This window comes from Pseudopipra pipra, chromosome 5 (genome assembly GCF_036250125.1).
Source record: "Pseudopipra pipra isolate bDixPip1 chromosome 5, bDixPip1.hap1, whole genome shotgun sequence".
Taxonomy (NCBI): Eukaryota; Metazoa; Chordata; class Aves; order Passeriformes; family Pipridae; genus Pseudopipra; species Pseudopipra pipra.
In genome coordinates, this window is record NC_087553.1 from 27936536 (window position 1) to 27953933 (window position 17398).

The 17398-nt window shown below is 37.2% G+C and overlaps 1 protein-coding gene across 5 annotated transcripts in view; it reads right to left on the reverse strand.

Moving 5' to 3' along the window:
- Positions 1 to 17398, reverse strand: part of ANO4 (anoctamin 4) — a 173907-nt gene that overhangs the window by 107428 nt on the left and 49081 nt on the right. For all 5 annotated transcript variants that reach the window (XM_064655328.1, XM_064655331.1, XM_064655330.1 and 2 more), the window contains exon 2: positions 8571 to 8777. In XM_064655328.1, the coding sequence (XP_064511398.1) occupies positions 8571 to 8640 (70 nt within the window). In that variant the 5' untranslated portion in view covers positions 8641 to 8777. The remainder of the gene's footprint in view (positions 1 to 8570; positions 8778 to 17398) is intronic.

Here is a 17398-nt window from a genome sequence, read left to right on the forward strand (position 1 = left end):
AATTAAACTGTTGAAGAATGCACAAAGACAATTTCAAAGCCACTGCTTAGTTAATGAAAAATACTGTCTAGGAAGTGATCAGAAAATGACCAGCCTAAACTTGACTGCTGTTCAGACTATGAAATCAAGACAATTTTGCTGCATTAAAATTTCCTCTACTGTATTTGATTCTCTCGCAGTATAGGGAGGTTTCAGTAGTCCATAGAAATTACAGTGTTCTATGCTTGTCTGATTCACAGTAGCCTTAATATCTAGCCTCGTTGCAAAAGTATCAGATCAACAACAGCATCCAGTCTGATTTTACTCAAAATTGTAGGCATACTCTTCTACTAATCACCTGTGGTATAACACATGGCTAATCACAAACTTTCCTTCATCAACACAAGGGAAAAAGAAATTTGTCTACCAACAACATATCTTTTAAGTAAGGAATTGCAGGAATGCTTTCTTCTACCATGACCTTCATTGTGTCAATAAACAGACTTGGATTAGGGCACATATGCTTCTACTCTCCTGTGAGCGAACACACAAAAACATAGCTATCAAAGATCATTATCACATGTGTTCAAACACTTGTCCGCGTTTGAAAAATCTAACTACTTGTGAATGATAAATCCCTTAGTTACCATCTACCTTTAACAATATCATGAGCCATCAGCAGGCATTTCATAAAAGGCAGGAGAAGAAAATATTCCTGGAGTAAAAACTTTATTGCAAAAAACTTGCCAGTTCTCAAGTCAGTTACAAATTGGAACTGTAGAACGGAGGCAATATTTATATATGATTGTGTAAAAATAGTCTTTCTCGAATTTTAAATTTGTCTTTGAGAAAACCCCACAAGCAGCAAGAATCCTGCCCCCAATACTGGTGCAGTTGGCCTTTCTTATACAGCCCTGCAATCTGCTATAATCACCAAAACCCACTAAGAAGAAATAGAGCACTTTGTCATTAAAATGCATGGACTAGTCTTGGACTGTTCACACAGGATGCCTACCCAAAAGAGGTTGTTTTCAGCAACCGGACTTAAGAAGAGTCTCCTTCACAGGCAGTAGGAGAGCATCTGAATAGTAAGGGTCATAATTTTCAGGTGTTCTGGCAGGACAAAAGGCCTTGAAAGTATGTGTAGTTTTGATGACCCTTAATAATCTTTCAGTCTCATCAAAGTGCAAGCTACCTTTTTATACCATTGGTCTAACAGATGCTTGATTCCTTTTATGCGTTAGGTGCATTCCTAAAACAAGGTATAAATAAAGTACCAAACTGTAGTAAAATCTTTTTTTTTCTATTTTAAGTACCTTGACTGTAATCAGTAACGAAGAAGACCTCCATTGGGCCTCTGAAACACAACATGGTACAAAACTGCATTCCCAAAGGATATAACCAGCAAATATTGTGCCTCTGTGGAGTTATCCAGCATGCAGAGAACACATCTGCTTTTCTGAGACATTCACCCACTCATGGCACAGGGACAGTCAGCCTGCTGCATGACTCAAAGGGGTTCTCCTCAGAGAAAAAGAACTGATCAAAAATGATACCACCTTTTTGATTTGTTGCTGCCCTTATGTGTGGTGTAAGATGTGATGTTGAGTATTATACAACTCTTTTGGGCTTTTCTTGGCACCACAGTACATTGCAATGTTTGGAATTTCTAGTGCGTTCTTCAGAACCCTGGAAGCAGTTACCTGTATCGTATCTACTCTCCCAAGGAGTAAACCCCCCTCATAATTTTTTGAGTCTGTTTTTGGTCTTGGTTTTGGTTTTTTTATTGGTTATTGTTTTTAGTTGTTTAGTTGGTTTTGATTTTTCGTTTGTGGTTTTTTTGGTTTATTTTTTTGTTTTGTTGGGTTTTTTTCGTTTGGGTTTTGTTGGTTTGGGGATTTTTAATTATAAAAAAGGTCTGGCTTAATTTTGAGACATCAGAATGAACCAGCAGGTTTGGTGTTAGGAAGGAGGTCTTGAAATGTCTGGGACCGATGCAAATCTTTTGTGGAAATTAATAACACTATGCAGCCCTATTACAGTCAAATCCCTTTTCTGATTTTAAAAGCATCTCTGCCAAAGTAGAAGCTAGTTTGTTCCATCTTTTGACAGTCTTCCTGCAAGAATCTTTCTTTGGAATACATGAAATATATTTAACATTAGAAATAGAGTCTTACATAATACTAACTCCCTTTAAGCAAGAAATGTAGAGCCAAGAAAAAACCACATTTTTCAGTCAAGCATTACAGGAATATAATAGCTGATTATTCGAAGTCTCTCTTGTTGTTTCTTGAATTATAAGCTATTTTTTAAATGAAACTTTCTCAGAAACATTACATAATTTTATATATGTTCTATTTTCATCATAGAGTGGTCAAGAATCTTCTTAGTTATTTTAAGACAGCTACAGTACTCTGGTCTTCGAACATTATAACTTTGCCCTGGGATCAGTGTGTTTACTGCTAAGTTGGTTCCTATTTTTTCTCCTTGAAAGAAATTCTCTGATGGTGGAAATATCAAGAACATCCACAGAGAGCAGCATTTTGCACCCTTTGCAAGGTGACTACATATTGTAAACTAACAACATCCAGGAGCATTGAAATCTGAGGGTGAACTATACTGAATTTAAAGTAACCATACATAATCGATTGCAAGAGTGACTGAAAGATTGTTTTATAACAGCAAACAGGAGACTGATCAAAGCAGGAAGGAAAAGAAATAAGTCTTTCAAAAGACTAGAGTTTAAAAACACGTAGTCCCCAGAGAAGCAGAGCACCATCAAAGCCACCACTTAAAATTATTAATATTTTTGAGGCCCCTGATTGAGGACATGCTCAGGTCCCTCCCAGGTAGGCTCAGTACCCGTGGGTGTCACATGCAGCACAAATTGATACAGAGAGATGTGATTTCTGCCTACATCAAATATATTTAAATGAAACAAGATAGATAGCATTGAAAAACAGTGCTTTTTATGCTACCTTTTTTTTTTTTGGTTGTTAGCATGCTGTTGTAAAACTCTTCTCCCAGCTGCTAGAATAAACATTCTAGGAGACTTTATACCTTAGGATCAGGAATTTTCAAAGAAGTGACTTTTGTCCTAGAAAAGTAAAGGAGTGGATTAAATGGGCTGAATGACCAAGCAAAATGATAGAAGATTTCAAGCTCTGCATCATCTGCTTGCTAGTTCAGCTCCTGATTTCAAAGTACTACCTAATGACCATGTGGTGACCTGTCGCTCAGCCCAGTGACAAAAGGTCCTCACTGTAATTGAGACAAACTTCTTCTCATTAGGAGCTTTGCAGAGGCTCTGAAGCACCAATAGTCAGGAGAATGAACTGTCTCTGTGTTCAGCAGGGAGGTATTTCCAGATCATGCTTGAAGTACCAACACAGGAGAAATTTTGTTTGGTGCATTGAACTTGCATTGTTTTGAATGCAGACAGTAGAGAAAAAGAAAATTTAAATATGCAGGCTGGTTTCTTTGACATTAATGTCCCTTCTGCATAGGGATATTTCTTGTAAATATGGTTTTTTATATACATATATATGAAAATTAGCTTAGTGAGAGAAATACTAAACTTTTTGAAATCTGCTTGCTTTTTCTATGCTTCATTCCACATGAGAGAAAGTTCTATATATATCCAGCAGAAAGCTTATTGAAACAGATTGTTCTGCTAATAATGTTAGACAAGATAACAGCATTACTGTCAGTGAGAATTCAAATTTCCAGGTGAATTTATATCAGCCATTCCCACACCATGCATGAATTTGCTGCCAAGAAATACTTGCATGATAGAGCTTTCTGGCAGAATTAGTTGTAGGATTTTATTCTTTTGATCTGAGAGAGATGCATGCCACGTGTCCTGCCAGTCATCAAAGAAAAGAAAATGGGATTTAACCAACAAGTCACATCTAACTAACACATATCTTCTAAAGACTATTTACAACCAATTGTGAATGCTGACAAACATATGCACACTTTGTGATGAGAAAAGGATATGTTTTGCACAGTAAATTATCGCTGTTGAAAGATTCAGTTCTAGCTTTCTTGATAATTCAAAGTTCATTAACTTGTGACTAAGCTCATTAAGCACACATTTCCTTTTTTCCTTTAATTTTAGTTGCCACAGTTTAAGGAACCATGTATTTTTACTTACTCCCAAGTCAATTGTTCTGTTGGCCAACACCACTAGCTCCTCTTTCCTATTTGCAAGCTTAGTAACTACAGTCATCAGTAAAAATGTTACAGTTTGATAACTAATTAAAAAAAGAGGACCCAAAATAAAGAAAAACATGGCAAGTAAAACATGCCTTCCTTTAAAATTTGTAATCTATCAGAGACTACTTGTCACAAAAGTCAACAGAGTGCAAAAAAAGTTTCTTATGTAATTCCAATGAGCCCAGGAGACCTTCACCATAATGCCAGAAAGGAGTCCTTTCAGGCACATAAAATTCTTTCAAGTATCGTGGATATACCTATATCATTTAATGTAGCAAGGAATGTCCATTCCAAAATGTACAGTTCTTTGCCTTTGAAGGGATTTTTTTGAACAGTAAACTCTTGAAAGCAGAATATTTTTATGTGTTTCCTGGAGTGAAGACTTTACATGGTAAGTAAATTTTAGAAATAAATTATTTCAAAGACAACATTACTGTTGGTTGTTAAGATTGTCTACAGAACTAAGTTGTACAAGTGATATAAATTACTATCTAAATTAATGTATATAAACTTTCATATAATCTTTGAAATGCAATAGGGTTTTACCAGAAACAGAGAGAAAGAAAATCTTGCTGGGGAACCTCTGAATCCCTGTTATTACAAAACAGGTAACAACTATTAGGAAACATTGCAAGTACAGAATAACTAAGAAGATTCCAGAGTTTCACACAATGAAAGAATTCACTTTACTGCTGCTTAGACTTATTAAATAAGACATTTTTTCCACAGCCAGCAAATTTAGTGACTCCTAGGGAAATTAGGTTTGACAAGTTCTGCAGAATCTGAAAATAAAGGAATTTGTCACCAAGAGAAAGAAGTAAGGTAACATTGTTCTCTTATGGAATAGATTAACTATGGAAAGAGCAGACAGAAACTCAGAAACTGAAGTCCTGCTTATCACACAGCAAAGGTGCAATGCCGTCAGATGAGAGTAAAGTTTTTTTTTTTGTCTGCAGATTTGCCTAACCCTGACATTGAGGGAACGGACTGGGACGACAATTTAACCTCCTCTACATTTGTTCAGTACTTTGTTCTACTGCTCTTACAGACAACCTAAATGATGATTACCATTGCTTTCAAAACGAGTCTTCTGTGTGTACCACAGACATATTGATTCTAAACCACTTTCTCATGAGAGTTGTACCAATTCACTGCAGCCAAAGGTCTGCCACAAGCACTTCAAACTCTGTACTTCAGTAGCCTTGTACCTCATTAGCCACAACACACCACAGCTGCTCACATAACTGGAAGATGATAATTGGAGGTTTCTCAAAATCAAAAACCTACTGTCCTTCCCCGGTTTTGGAAGGAATGCATTAATGTCATCACATCTAAACTTACCATCTGATTCCTATACTTGTTGTTGCTTTCCTTCTGTCTAAGAGAAAGTTCTCTCATATGGGTGCATCTGCAAAGGCCTTCAGAGTCTTCACTGTTAATAAACATTGTCTTCCACTTGTTCTCCATTTTCCTCTGTGTTTTGTTTCAGTTACTTGATACTTTTTGATCTGCTTAAAATCAGAGCTCAGAAGCTGTGGTTCTGCTTATGGCTGAGCAGTACTTATTTGCAAGCTTGCACAACGCAACTTTTAAAATTTAATTTATTTTTAAATAAGGTGGAGTACAGACAACTCACGGCTCCCTAGCTGCTCTAACATCCAAATTAATATAAGAAGCCATGAGCCTCAGCCTCCTTACCAGTTACAAATAAAACTGGCAGGGAAGTAGGTTGAAAAGAATGCTGTAACACTAAACAATATCTATCATTCCTCCTCCTTAGCATGTAGTTACCTATGAACTTCATTCAAAGGAAACATCTGTCAATTGAATAGAATTTATGATAGATAATAAAAGGTGTCATTCTGGAAAGAAGAAAGGTGGTGAAAGGTAACAAAGCGCTGTGAAGAAAACAGCAGTAGTATGCTATTAAAGGGAAAAAATACACTCAACTATCATTTTATCAAGGATCTTTTCTTTCCATGGTTCTAGCCTCTCTGACTGACAAGAATTAGAAATGTCATTTTAAGTCCTCAAAATACCTTACTGTAAAATCTATTATGTTAGACTGCCTTCATGTTTGGGGTATTTGTTAACTGGAGAAAGGAAATTTCAGACTGAATATAATGTACACTACTCCAAGAGTGAGACCTACTTGATTGTGATAACGGCACTCAAATAGAGGGAAAACCCCAATTTGTATGAACTATTTAAAATTAGACTGAACAAAAACCTATGAATGTACTACATGCAATAGCAGGAGGATAGCTTAGAAAACACTGGTGTAAGATCTGGTACCTGTTATTAGTATACATAAGGACATCTCCCTTCTAAAATATAAAAATCTTTATGATATCTTAGATAAAATATTGCCATTGGACAACTAGTGTATTAAACTAATTATGAAGCTATAGCTGTTAATTTGTGACTGAGTTAGAATGAAAAATATATGATTTTCAGTTTAAATTGGAATTTTCTATTAGGAGTGTTATTCATTACTGTTGCTGCCTGTCCATAATCTTTCTTAGACTCTACTTGCATATAGCTAAAATGGTTGCAATTTAACCCGGACACAGACAGAAATTCAGTGCTCTTATAGAGAATTAAAAAGTTAGACACAAATCATAAGAAGGTAATTTCATTCCAGATGAAACAGTGCCACTGTAAGTTAGTTAAGAGAAGACTCCTGTCATACAAAACACTCATAAAAATCTGCAGCCTTTAAGGCTGTGGGTACTATTAACTCCTCTTAACTTCAGTAAGGTTCATTAATCTAAATGCCTCCCTGAACCAAGCCGCCAAGCATGTTCTCAGTAGATCATAGATGCTGTTATTGTCTAAAGACCAGAATATGAGAGATAAAACTAATCTCATACACTGAAAGCTAATTCCTCAAAGAATCATCATCTAAATGATGGTCACTGATAAGCTCCATTTTAAGAAACCTCTGGGGTCTACCTAGAAAGGGATCTTTTTCTCAAGCAGAAGCCAACATATGCTGCTTGTACATTATTTAGTAGTAAAGCACAGGCCATGCTTATCAATATGTAGATGTAGAATGTGTAGCATCTTAAAGAGAACATTGTTATTGTGCATATTCAAGATACTTTTTCTGACAAACTGTGATGCAGGGGTTTTTTTGTCAATCTCTTACCATGCTGCAGACACGATTATATATCTTTAGCAACAACAAAATTTCTTTAGTAGTAATTTCTGTACTTCAAAGAAAATAACAGAAGCTGAAAGAACAGGACAAACAAGTGAACAGAAGAACTGAAATAAACAAAGCATATGGTTATGAGTCACTGTAAATTCTTAATTAATCTGTGTTGACAAAGATATGGTGACTAAATAGTATGGGTGCATAAGACTCATGGCAGTAGACCTGTATAGCAACCCACAACAGATAATCTAAAATTTCAACTTCTACAAAAATTAAGCCATTTACTAGATCTTCAAGGTAAGGGGAATACACTAATGGTTTTGCAGGCAGAACTCTCTGTCTCACACAAATAGACTCCGTCCCCTGGCACCCAAGTAGCTGCATACAGCATGTATCATGTCCTTTCCTGGGCAGCAACACTGAAAGATTATTGAGACCCTCCAACACAGAAGCTACAAAACTGACTTCATGGGCAGCCTTAGTTTTCTCTACTCAGAAAAGAAATTTGGAGTTTAATTTTCACTGCGAAGAAAGACTGAACATGGCCAGCACAAATGTATTCCCCTCTTATAAGCAAAGATACTTCTAAAATAGCTCTGGCAATTATCATAATAAGGAATGAACTCACGATGTCAATTAGAATTTGATGGTTCCCAGGAGATTTTGACTTTCTTTTAAAAAGTTTCATTTTATTAACCAGTTAACTTATGTCGTAAAATCTCCTTCGCATCCAGAATTTTTGTTTGTATTATAGCAGGAAGATTTTGATCTACACCCTGGATTGTGCCTTTGTTCAAAACCAGTGTTCGTGTCAATTATTGAGTTCCAGGGGGGGATGCCTGTAGCCTCTAGTACACTGTCATTAACTCGGGGCTTATCAAAATTAAATATATATAAGGGGAACAGTATTAAAAAGCAATAGTGCAAAGCTCTTTCTGCATTAGCATTTTGGATACCAGTACATGTTGTATGATTTTTAAGATTAAACTTACATTTTCATTTCCCACTTTCAGCTGTCCCAACTGCTGCTACTCCCTATAATCTATAACTGACAAAAACATACTGAACATAAAAAAATCAATCAATAGTTCTGACAATCAATAGTTTGATTTCCATGCAAGCATGATCTCATGCTATTAATAACAGCTTCCCAACTTCAAGGCACATCACACAAGAAATGGAACTGAAGAAGGTACCAAGGCAAATCTGTTACCTGGCTGATGGGTTTTTGCTTTTCCACTAGTGACTGCTGAAACCATAGATCCAGAAGATGAGGCTTCCATTTTTATTGACCCTCTGACTTGTGGGAGTGAAGGATGCCCATCCACAGGTGGATGCTGTGACACTGGGTAGCTTCCTGCAGTTCTCCTCTGACAGATTTGCACACGCTTTTCAGCCCCATGAATAGATAAACTTATACCTGACAGGAATAAGAATTAATACTGTTAGATACAAGAGACCAGTATGGAATAAGTAAAATGTAAAAATTGTCGTGGTTTAAAATGGAGCTGTAATGGCCTCCTTATGGGGGGATGGGGGGGAGGAAGCAAACTTTAAAAAGATTCATTTTCTATGAAAATTAAAAATGTGAACATCTTTGCTGCTGTGTTGCAGACATCAGAGTCAGCCACACTAATAGATATTTAAATTAATACACAGTCATGGTTTACTGCATTACTGGCCTGCAGAAGGAAATATCTTCCATTCCTTCAAAAAACCCATATAGCTCACAGAGGGCAATATTAATGAGGCGACTACCACAGAGTTTATTAAATGACAGTTTTCTGACTGATGAATTAGAACTTGGCAATAATGGTTTCTTTTCTTCTGAGCATTTACCAGTATTAGGGAAGTCTCATCATATGGAAAAGATGCTATAATTCAGGTGTTAACTAGATTTTAAGGAGAAAATAAAGGTCTGTTTTGAGGAAAGCAGTAAGGCTACAAACAACAATAACATGACCTTAAGCTTGAAAAAAATTTCCATTTTCACCAGACCTGTGAAACATTACCTTCAACTCTGGAAATTGTCTTTCACAACAAACATTCTCAAATTTGTCACATAATCATTTTTTAAACAGAAAATGTGATTAAAAACAGGCTTTACTTTTCCAAAGAGAAAAGCAAAGTTGAAATTTCCTATGTGTCTTTTGTACAGTCTTAGAAAGAAATCCTATCTTACAGTAAAATTGCTGATTCTGACTTCCTCCTGTTCACATTACTTTCATCATACTCTGGTGGAAACCTTCAGACAACCTCTTCTAGGCAAGAACACCAAATGATAATTCAACAGTACTGTTTTACACTTAATTTAATTATGACTTACTGCTTCTATCAGCAAACAATCTTTGTTAAAAAAACCCAACAAATGAAGCACCCTAACCAGTTATAAATAAGCAAACTGAGAAGCAGATGGAAAAGCAGACCCTAAAAACTGGAAATACAGATATTGTGAGCACATTGTAATTTGCAGTCGCTCAGAATCATTAGATATCACTGATTAGACTGTTTAGTTTTCTGAAAGTGATCCCTCACTGAAATGTCCAAGAATGCCTTAAAGACTCTGCTCTTCCAGTTCCACTGGAAGTCGATGTATGTGAACCTCCAGGTCATGGAAGAGGTTTAGAATCTCTGAAATATTAATACATTTATATCCATAATATACTACCAATGGGAAGAGAGCTACCACTTCCATAGGCAATTTGTGAAAACACTAGCCTTGCCCACATTAGCAAATGCTGTGCAAACTACTCTCCTTTAAGATAGCTTTGTACATTCAGAATTGAAGCTGCACACTCAATACCTGACTTTGCTTCTCACCACCAGAGCTGATCTCCTGCGGGAAATGTGAATGGATGAGGAGCTTCCTGCTGCAACTGCTCAGCTACCTTTTAGGTAGCTACCTTTGTTAGGTTTTAGGGCTAACAAAACTGCAAGCTACCAAAGGCTGTTGAAATCACATCTTCTTTAGCATACAGAGCAAATCACAGTAACTTAATTCTTGTGAAAGGCATCATATCAATCCAAGTGAACAGGATGACAATGAGCATGCCTTTGACCATGTTAGCTATAAGGGGCCTCAAACAGCGAGGAGCTAAGGCCCAGCTGTAAAATGAGCTCTTCACTTCTTGTGCAGTCACTAGAACCTCATGACGCTCAAAATACTGTGCAATCATCCCTAAGGTATAAAAAATTAACTACAGCTGTTTTCTTAAACATCACCACTGGTCATTGCATCATTTAAAACAACCATCCCTCTAAAGCTTACAATGGAGTCAGCCAGTTAGTCAACACTAAACATGAACCTGTAATCACCACATACTTGTTAGATGGATCTCAGTAAGGCTGTGCTTTCATTTGGTCATGAAATTAGGGATCTGTTTTAGGAACTGGTTCCAAACATAAACTGACTGCTACATTTCTCTGAGGTTCACATAAATTGCTTCTTTGCATTCTGAAACTCTTGTGCAGCTGTGAGTCAGCTTCCTAAACCATTTCTGCAGCACATTTTTTTTTCAGACATCAAAATAAAGCATACTGCTGCCAGAGTGCTATTCCTAAGAACTGCAAAATTTGCAGATTGATCATATCCAAAATTAGGTTCTGGTTATATGCAAGCTTTTGTTTCTTCCTCTAAGGAAAGGTGATAAATTATGCCTCCAAACTACATGAGGAAGAATGTTCCAGTATCACTGAAAATTTTACAGACTATTCTTTTGACATATTTAAAACTTAGAAGTGCCCAAAATCGACCACGCAAGGTGTGTCACAAACATATACAATATATTTGGAAGTTCTTCACCCCAATCTCATTGGCACTGCAGTTATTTTTTTCCATGGAAGACATTCTTTTGACTAGAAGAAATAATTTCCATTGCTTTCCTGAGAACCAGGTACAGCACAAAGACACAGGTGTCTTTATTTAATTATAATTTCAGATTTTTCCAGAGAAAGACCTGATCTTGTTTTTCTATGTGTCTTTCTTTCGTTAAACTAGAAGTCTGAAAAAATGTAAGACAATAATACTGAAGCAAGCTTTAGCATTACCTTGTTTCCATGTGGGCAAAAGTTCCTTTAAAAGAGATATTGGCAGCTGAAAATACAACCCCAGATAACATGCAGAAGAGCAGAGGCAAAGGGAGGGGGAATCAGAAGTAGAAAAGATATCGGGAATAGCGCACGTATCTTATGGGAGAAGAAAACCTGGTAACTATTGGCACCAAGCAGACTCTAGAGTAAACTGTCCCTATTCTTCCTGCAAATAAACCACACTGCTGACGAATCCTGGGGTTTGTGGATCAGAGTGTGAGAAAACAGCACAGAGATCTCTCAACAGTAGATGTTAAAATTGACATCAATTATTTTTTAGAAACGTGACAATACCCACACAAAACATCTAGAAAGAAAGAGAAGTTCTCTATCAGCACAGTGCAGACTGGGTCTTCACCTAACTGTATTTGGTGGAGTTTTACTCTTGTCTTTAGGCTTGGCACTATAGCTGCTGACACCAAAATCCCACTGCTGTTGTATGCCTGGCTGTATGACATCTGGTTGTCCTGTCCTGGCAGCATGGTCATTTTTCAGTGAGCTTGGCACTTGTACTCAGTAGCTGGGTGTGAGCACGCTGGCATGCTCTGACAGATAGTATAGATGTCACAAAAATCAAGAGTTTCTCCTGCCTCTCCCTCTGGCAGGGAGCACCTGCTCCTGAGCACCATTTCAATCCAGGGCTTCAGTACAAATGCAAGAGAAAGAGTTAAATACTGTCCAGTAGCCACAGCTGCCTGTTCAGTTTGGAGAACTGGCTTCTGGACAGGACTCATCCACTTGCACCCGGCTGGCTGCAAACCAAATATGTAAGAGTGGGAAGTAGAAGTTTAGTGTTTTAAAGCTGGACAAGATTTGTGCCTTCAAGTATTATACATATTCAGCTCTTTTCCTTTTCTGCATGCAGCAAAAATGCTTCTCTGTATTTTCAAATCTTCACATGCCTTTCTCTTCCTTACCAGCATTTCTACCTTTTTTTTCTCATACAAGCTTTTTGTTTCCATGAGGAGATGCTCTTCTTGCTGCCCTTTTGTTCTTTGATGACTCTGAACTTGCAGGTTCATTTAAGACAAACACCTTCACTACCTTCCTACCAATACATCTCAGCTGTGCAAGTTTGCTGGAAGAGAACAGCCTCTGTCTAGCTTATGGATGACTTTTATTGCTCCCAGATATGTCTTTTTATTATAAATTTTTTCAAAGCATTGTTTCTTTTACGTTGAGCATATTTTGCCTCTTATAAAGTGGTAGTATGCTTAAGACACTCAGGGATTTATAATGCTTCAGATAAAACCTGCATATAAGAGCATTAAAACTGGAGTTTTAAAATATTTCCAAGTCATGAAGCAATAAAATCAAACATAAAGGAGAAAAAAGAAGGAGAAATTATTAAAAGTTCAAAACACTACTCTGTGTCTGCAAACAAAGTTTTATGTGACTAATATTTGTAGCTGATCAGATGCTACAAAGATGAATAACAACACCCTGCACTATGCAGAAGTCATCCTGCTGAGGCATCTGACAGGGTGCCTGCTTTGGTGACATCTTAGCCCTCACCAGCAGCTGTGCACCACTCACCTCTCTGCATGAGCAACACTTGCACCCAGCACACCTCATCCAGTGGGCCTGCACTGTTTGAGCACAGCACAGTGGCTCTGGTACTAATAGAGGTGGTTCTTGCACCTGAACTGGAGGTCAGAAAAGCACTGTGCCCAAATTATACTGTGCTGGGGCTGAGACACCTCTCATCCTGGGGAGGCACTCCTATAGTGACAGTCAGGTTTGTGTCAGCCCCAGTTTTCTTCCACCTTGTACCACTTTGGGTTACAGGCATCCATTTATAGGTTGCTTTCTGATGGGTTTGTCTCTAGATAGAGATTATAAGAACATGAATGAGAAATAATAATACAACGCAGAGTTACAAAATTGTATAAACAATCCATTAGCTAACAGTGCTTAATTAGCCTCAAGTGTCCTGACTTGCTGTGTAGACCTTCTCTGGGATAACAAAGAAGCACTGGCAGGTTAGGGAAGTCCTTTGAGTTTTGCATTATTAGAGTGTCAGCACTCATCTTGGAGGCAAAATACTACACTCTTTTCTATGTGGGTCTTCTATTCTGTTTCAGCCCTACGTGGAGGCCTTAGGAGCAGATTGAGGTAGACCCTTTCTTCAAGGCCCTTTTCAGAGAAGAGCTATACAGGGGAGAATAGAGAAAGAAGGAAGAAAATCTCAGCTGTCACGTAGAGACACAAAAAGTAAAGCAGCTCTGGAAAATTTGCAGTCATTAAGGCACAGATAAGTAAAGTCATAAGGAAGCACTTGGGAAGCATGAGCAGAGTGCAGAAAATGAGGCTTTAAGGAGCAGTATATAAATGGGAAAATTACATATTTAGTTCCTTTCAACTTTTACACACAGGAAAGGAGAAAGCGAGCAAATTTGTCCACCTTAATAAGCTAACTCTTTCCTCACCTTGTGCAAATTGTCACATTTCCCATTAAAGTCAATGAAGCTCTGCAGACAGCTTCATATTTTGCACGTTTGAGATAGCCTTGATAAGGGGGAGTTCAGAAAAGAAAGCAATGTAAAAGGTTGCTCATGCAAACCCAGTTTAATCTGAGACTCAGAAGAGACACAGCAATGCTTGATGCCATGATGGACTCTTCTTGCTCTGAAGTCTAGGTAGAAATGAAGAAGCGTGAGAGAAAAATTCTCCTGCTGCCCTCTGTACACATGCCCAAAAGTATAGCCTAAAGGCAGTTCACTTTTTTTTTTTCTCACACTGTGTCTTAGGTTACAAATACATCCAGAAAGCATGGTTAACTTGGTGAAAAATGTTACAACTTCATTAGGATTCCCACGTTAGACTAAATGAGTTTTCAGGAGTTTAAATACCACCTCTTTAATACAGCATCAAGTCCCTTGCCATTGGTAACACATGATTATGAAATCATATCTAAGACTAGATTACACTTCAAGTATAGCTTTGAAAATGCTAAAATACTTATGACTACATCAGATGTAAAAAACACCTTACAACTGCAAACTTTTAAGCAAGCAAACAGAAAAGCTACTGGTTACAGACCTTCCTGGGAACTACACTGGCTGGAAGAAAGACTAATACTGTGCATCTTGACAAGCTACATGTGTTCATTTTTTTGAGGCTTTACACTATCGCTCCCCCCACCCTCCTTCCTCCCAGATGTTGGAGAGATGACAGTTTCAAGATTTGTAACAGTTTCAGAAACTGTTCCTTAAATATTACTTTTTTTCTCGTTTTCTATCAAAAATTTTGTCCAGTTGGCTTCTGAATTTACATCCATTTTTAGCATATACAGTTTTCCATGGAAAGAAACCACAGAGCTTAAACATACAGTCAGCGGAGAAATAGCTAATTTTCTTTGTCTGAAACATGTTATCCCTGAAAGTTTTGTATTGAAAGAGATCATGAATAACCTCTTTCCTTTACCTCTCCTTCCACTCTTGATACTACAGAGTTTTATCATATCTTCCACTCTGTTTCTATTTCCAAGCTTAGGAAGTCTAGTTTACACTGTTGCTCCTCACTCATAAGCTGTTGTATACCTACAATCATCCCTGGTCACTCCTCCTGTGTTCCTTGCCTTTTTGAAAGAAGGAAGACCTGAAACGCACATTAAGAAAGTTTCAACAAGCAGCATCAGAAATGCCCATGATGTCCAGACTGTGCTTTCACCAAACATTCGCACAGTGACACAAAGATATTTCAGGTTTCATTCTTTCTCTTGTAAATTTAATTTGCCCCAAGATACTTCTAGATGGACTCTGCCTCCCTGTCACATTTGTCAGGTCTTTGGGCAATTTTCCAGCGAATCAGGGATCGCTCTTCTAACCCATCTACTTGAGGTCCCTATGTCAAGCAAAGACAGTAGGAAGAAATACTGCATTATTTTTCTGATTTGTATGTTGCATCTTTTTCCACATCAGTTGCTCTCTAGGTCTTATGTTTATCGCTTCTGTAAGACCATTGATGTACAGCCTTTTTCTATCAGCAAAGAAAATCTTCATGCAAATCTTCACAAAGCTGTATTACTTGTCACTTTTTTTCAATTACCTGCCTTCAAAGGGAGGAGAGTAGCATCATCCCGTACCTGCAAGTCAACAGTGGTGTTAGAATCTGCATTTCGAAGTGGGATCAAAGACGCGTCTGAACTATAACCAGGACTCCATGAAGAAGGGGCTTGTGTATACAGTGAGTTTTATCCAGCTTTACTGCACTGATGTAGAAATGAACCGTTAAAGAACTGAAGATTCTATGGGAACACAAGTTTATATTTGCTTATGTGCTTTAGATCAGAATAGCTTATTCTCCCCTGCAAAAGTAACTACATTATTTATGATAAAACTGCATCCAGAGCTAGTGTTAATTTCAGCCTATCAAAGTCCTAACAACTAGAAAGGTCATCTCACCTTAGGCTCACCACCAAAGGGTTGTTTTTATAGCCCTGGAGGTGATTTATTACATTACAAGCAGCTAGTGACTTCAATGGTGATTATTTAGCATGACTGAAAAACTCCCATAGTGCTCATAGAGAGGCAAGATAACAACCTGAAATCATGAAAACATCTTGGAAAGAGTCATAATAATCCCACTTTGATGGTCTACATGACACTCTGAAAAACCTCTTGTCTTCCTTAGGTATGAAAAGCTTAGCTAAGTGAATATAAAGCTCTTTTGGGTTGCTGTTGAATTAATGGTGATTGTCATAGGCATGTTGCAGGACCATGGTGCTGGACACAAGTTGCTACCTACACAAGTTTTATGAGCCCAGGTGAATAAATGGAACATTTTTCCCTCAAGATGCCTGATTTGAATTATTTATAAGTCTTGTACTTTTATTTCTGTCTGACAATTCATTCTTTAGTTCCTCTCTACAAAAACGAAACACAGTGTACGGTGTATATATGCTACTGTATTTTCCAGGCTACTGGGATAAATGCCTAACAACTGTGTGTGAAATATGCTTCATTTCAGCTCACCCAGCAATCTGCAGTGTTGTTTGTCACCATCCCAGCTGACTGAATTCTTCCTGGGGTTGCTGGCATTTTTATAGTTGTGTTTATTGCTGTTCTCTTTCTGTTTGTTTGTTATCTACTTTGATTTACTTTATTATTACTACTGGATTTTCACTAGTATTAGAACTACATGCATGCTGAAGAGTAACTCAGGGGGAAAAAAAAGGTATTCTAAAATGTTCCTTTGCATGTCCCAGTATGAAAATTGCAGTAAGGAAGAATACCTTGTCTTGAAATATGATAAATACAATAGAAATAAAAAACTGAGGCTGATAAAAAATTTTCAGTAGAATGTTTCTCTGTCAAAAAGTTGACAACTTTTTAAGGAAAAGAAATTTGTCGCCAAGTCAAGAGTTGCTGTCAAAAAAATTGTTTAGAAAATAATTTTGACCTTATCTGGACTGGAATATCTTGAATTTTGATTTGTAATGACTTTACATTTTAAAAAATGTAATCTAACAAATCAAGTAGGATATAAATTATTAATTAGAATACCAGTTATCTCTGAGCAAGCAAAAAAAAAATTATCATTTCAATTGCTGAAACACTACCTGTAATACCAGTCATCAATTAATGTTACTTTAATATACAAATAGCAGGTATAATTCAAACCATAAACATTGAGACCAGAAAGAAAAACGAATCAAAATAATAAAGCAAAATACAATGAAAACAAGAAGTCCAACCAAGATGAAATATTTCAACCATCCAGAAGCAAATTCTGATAGAAATATTTTAAGTATTATGTAGAAATGTGACCCCAGAAAGTGCTTAAAAGAGATTCAAAGGTGGGGGGGGGAGGAAGAAAATAAGAATTTCTGTGGATTGGATATTCTGGATTTTGACTCACTGTTTCTATAATCAAGTAGAATAGACTTGCATTAGAATGAATATAGGTTCATACAAACCCCAACATATTCATATTCCAGTTTTTGTCAAA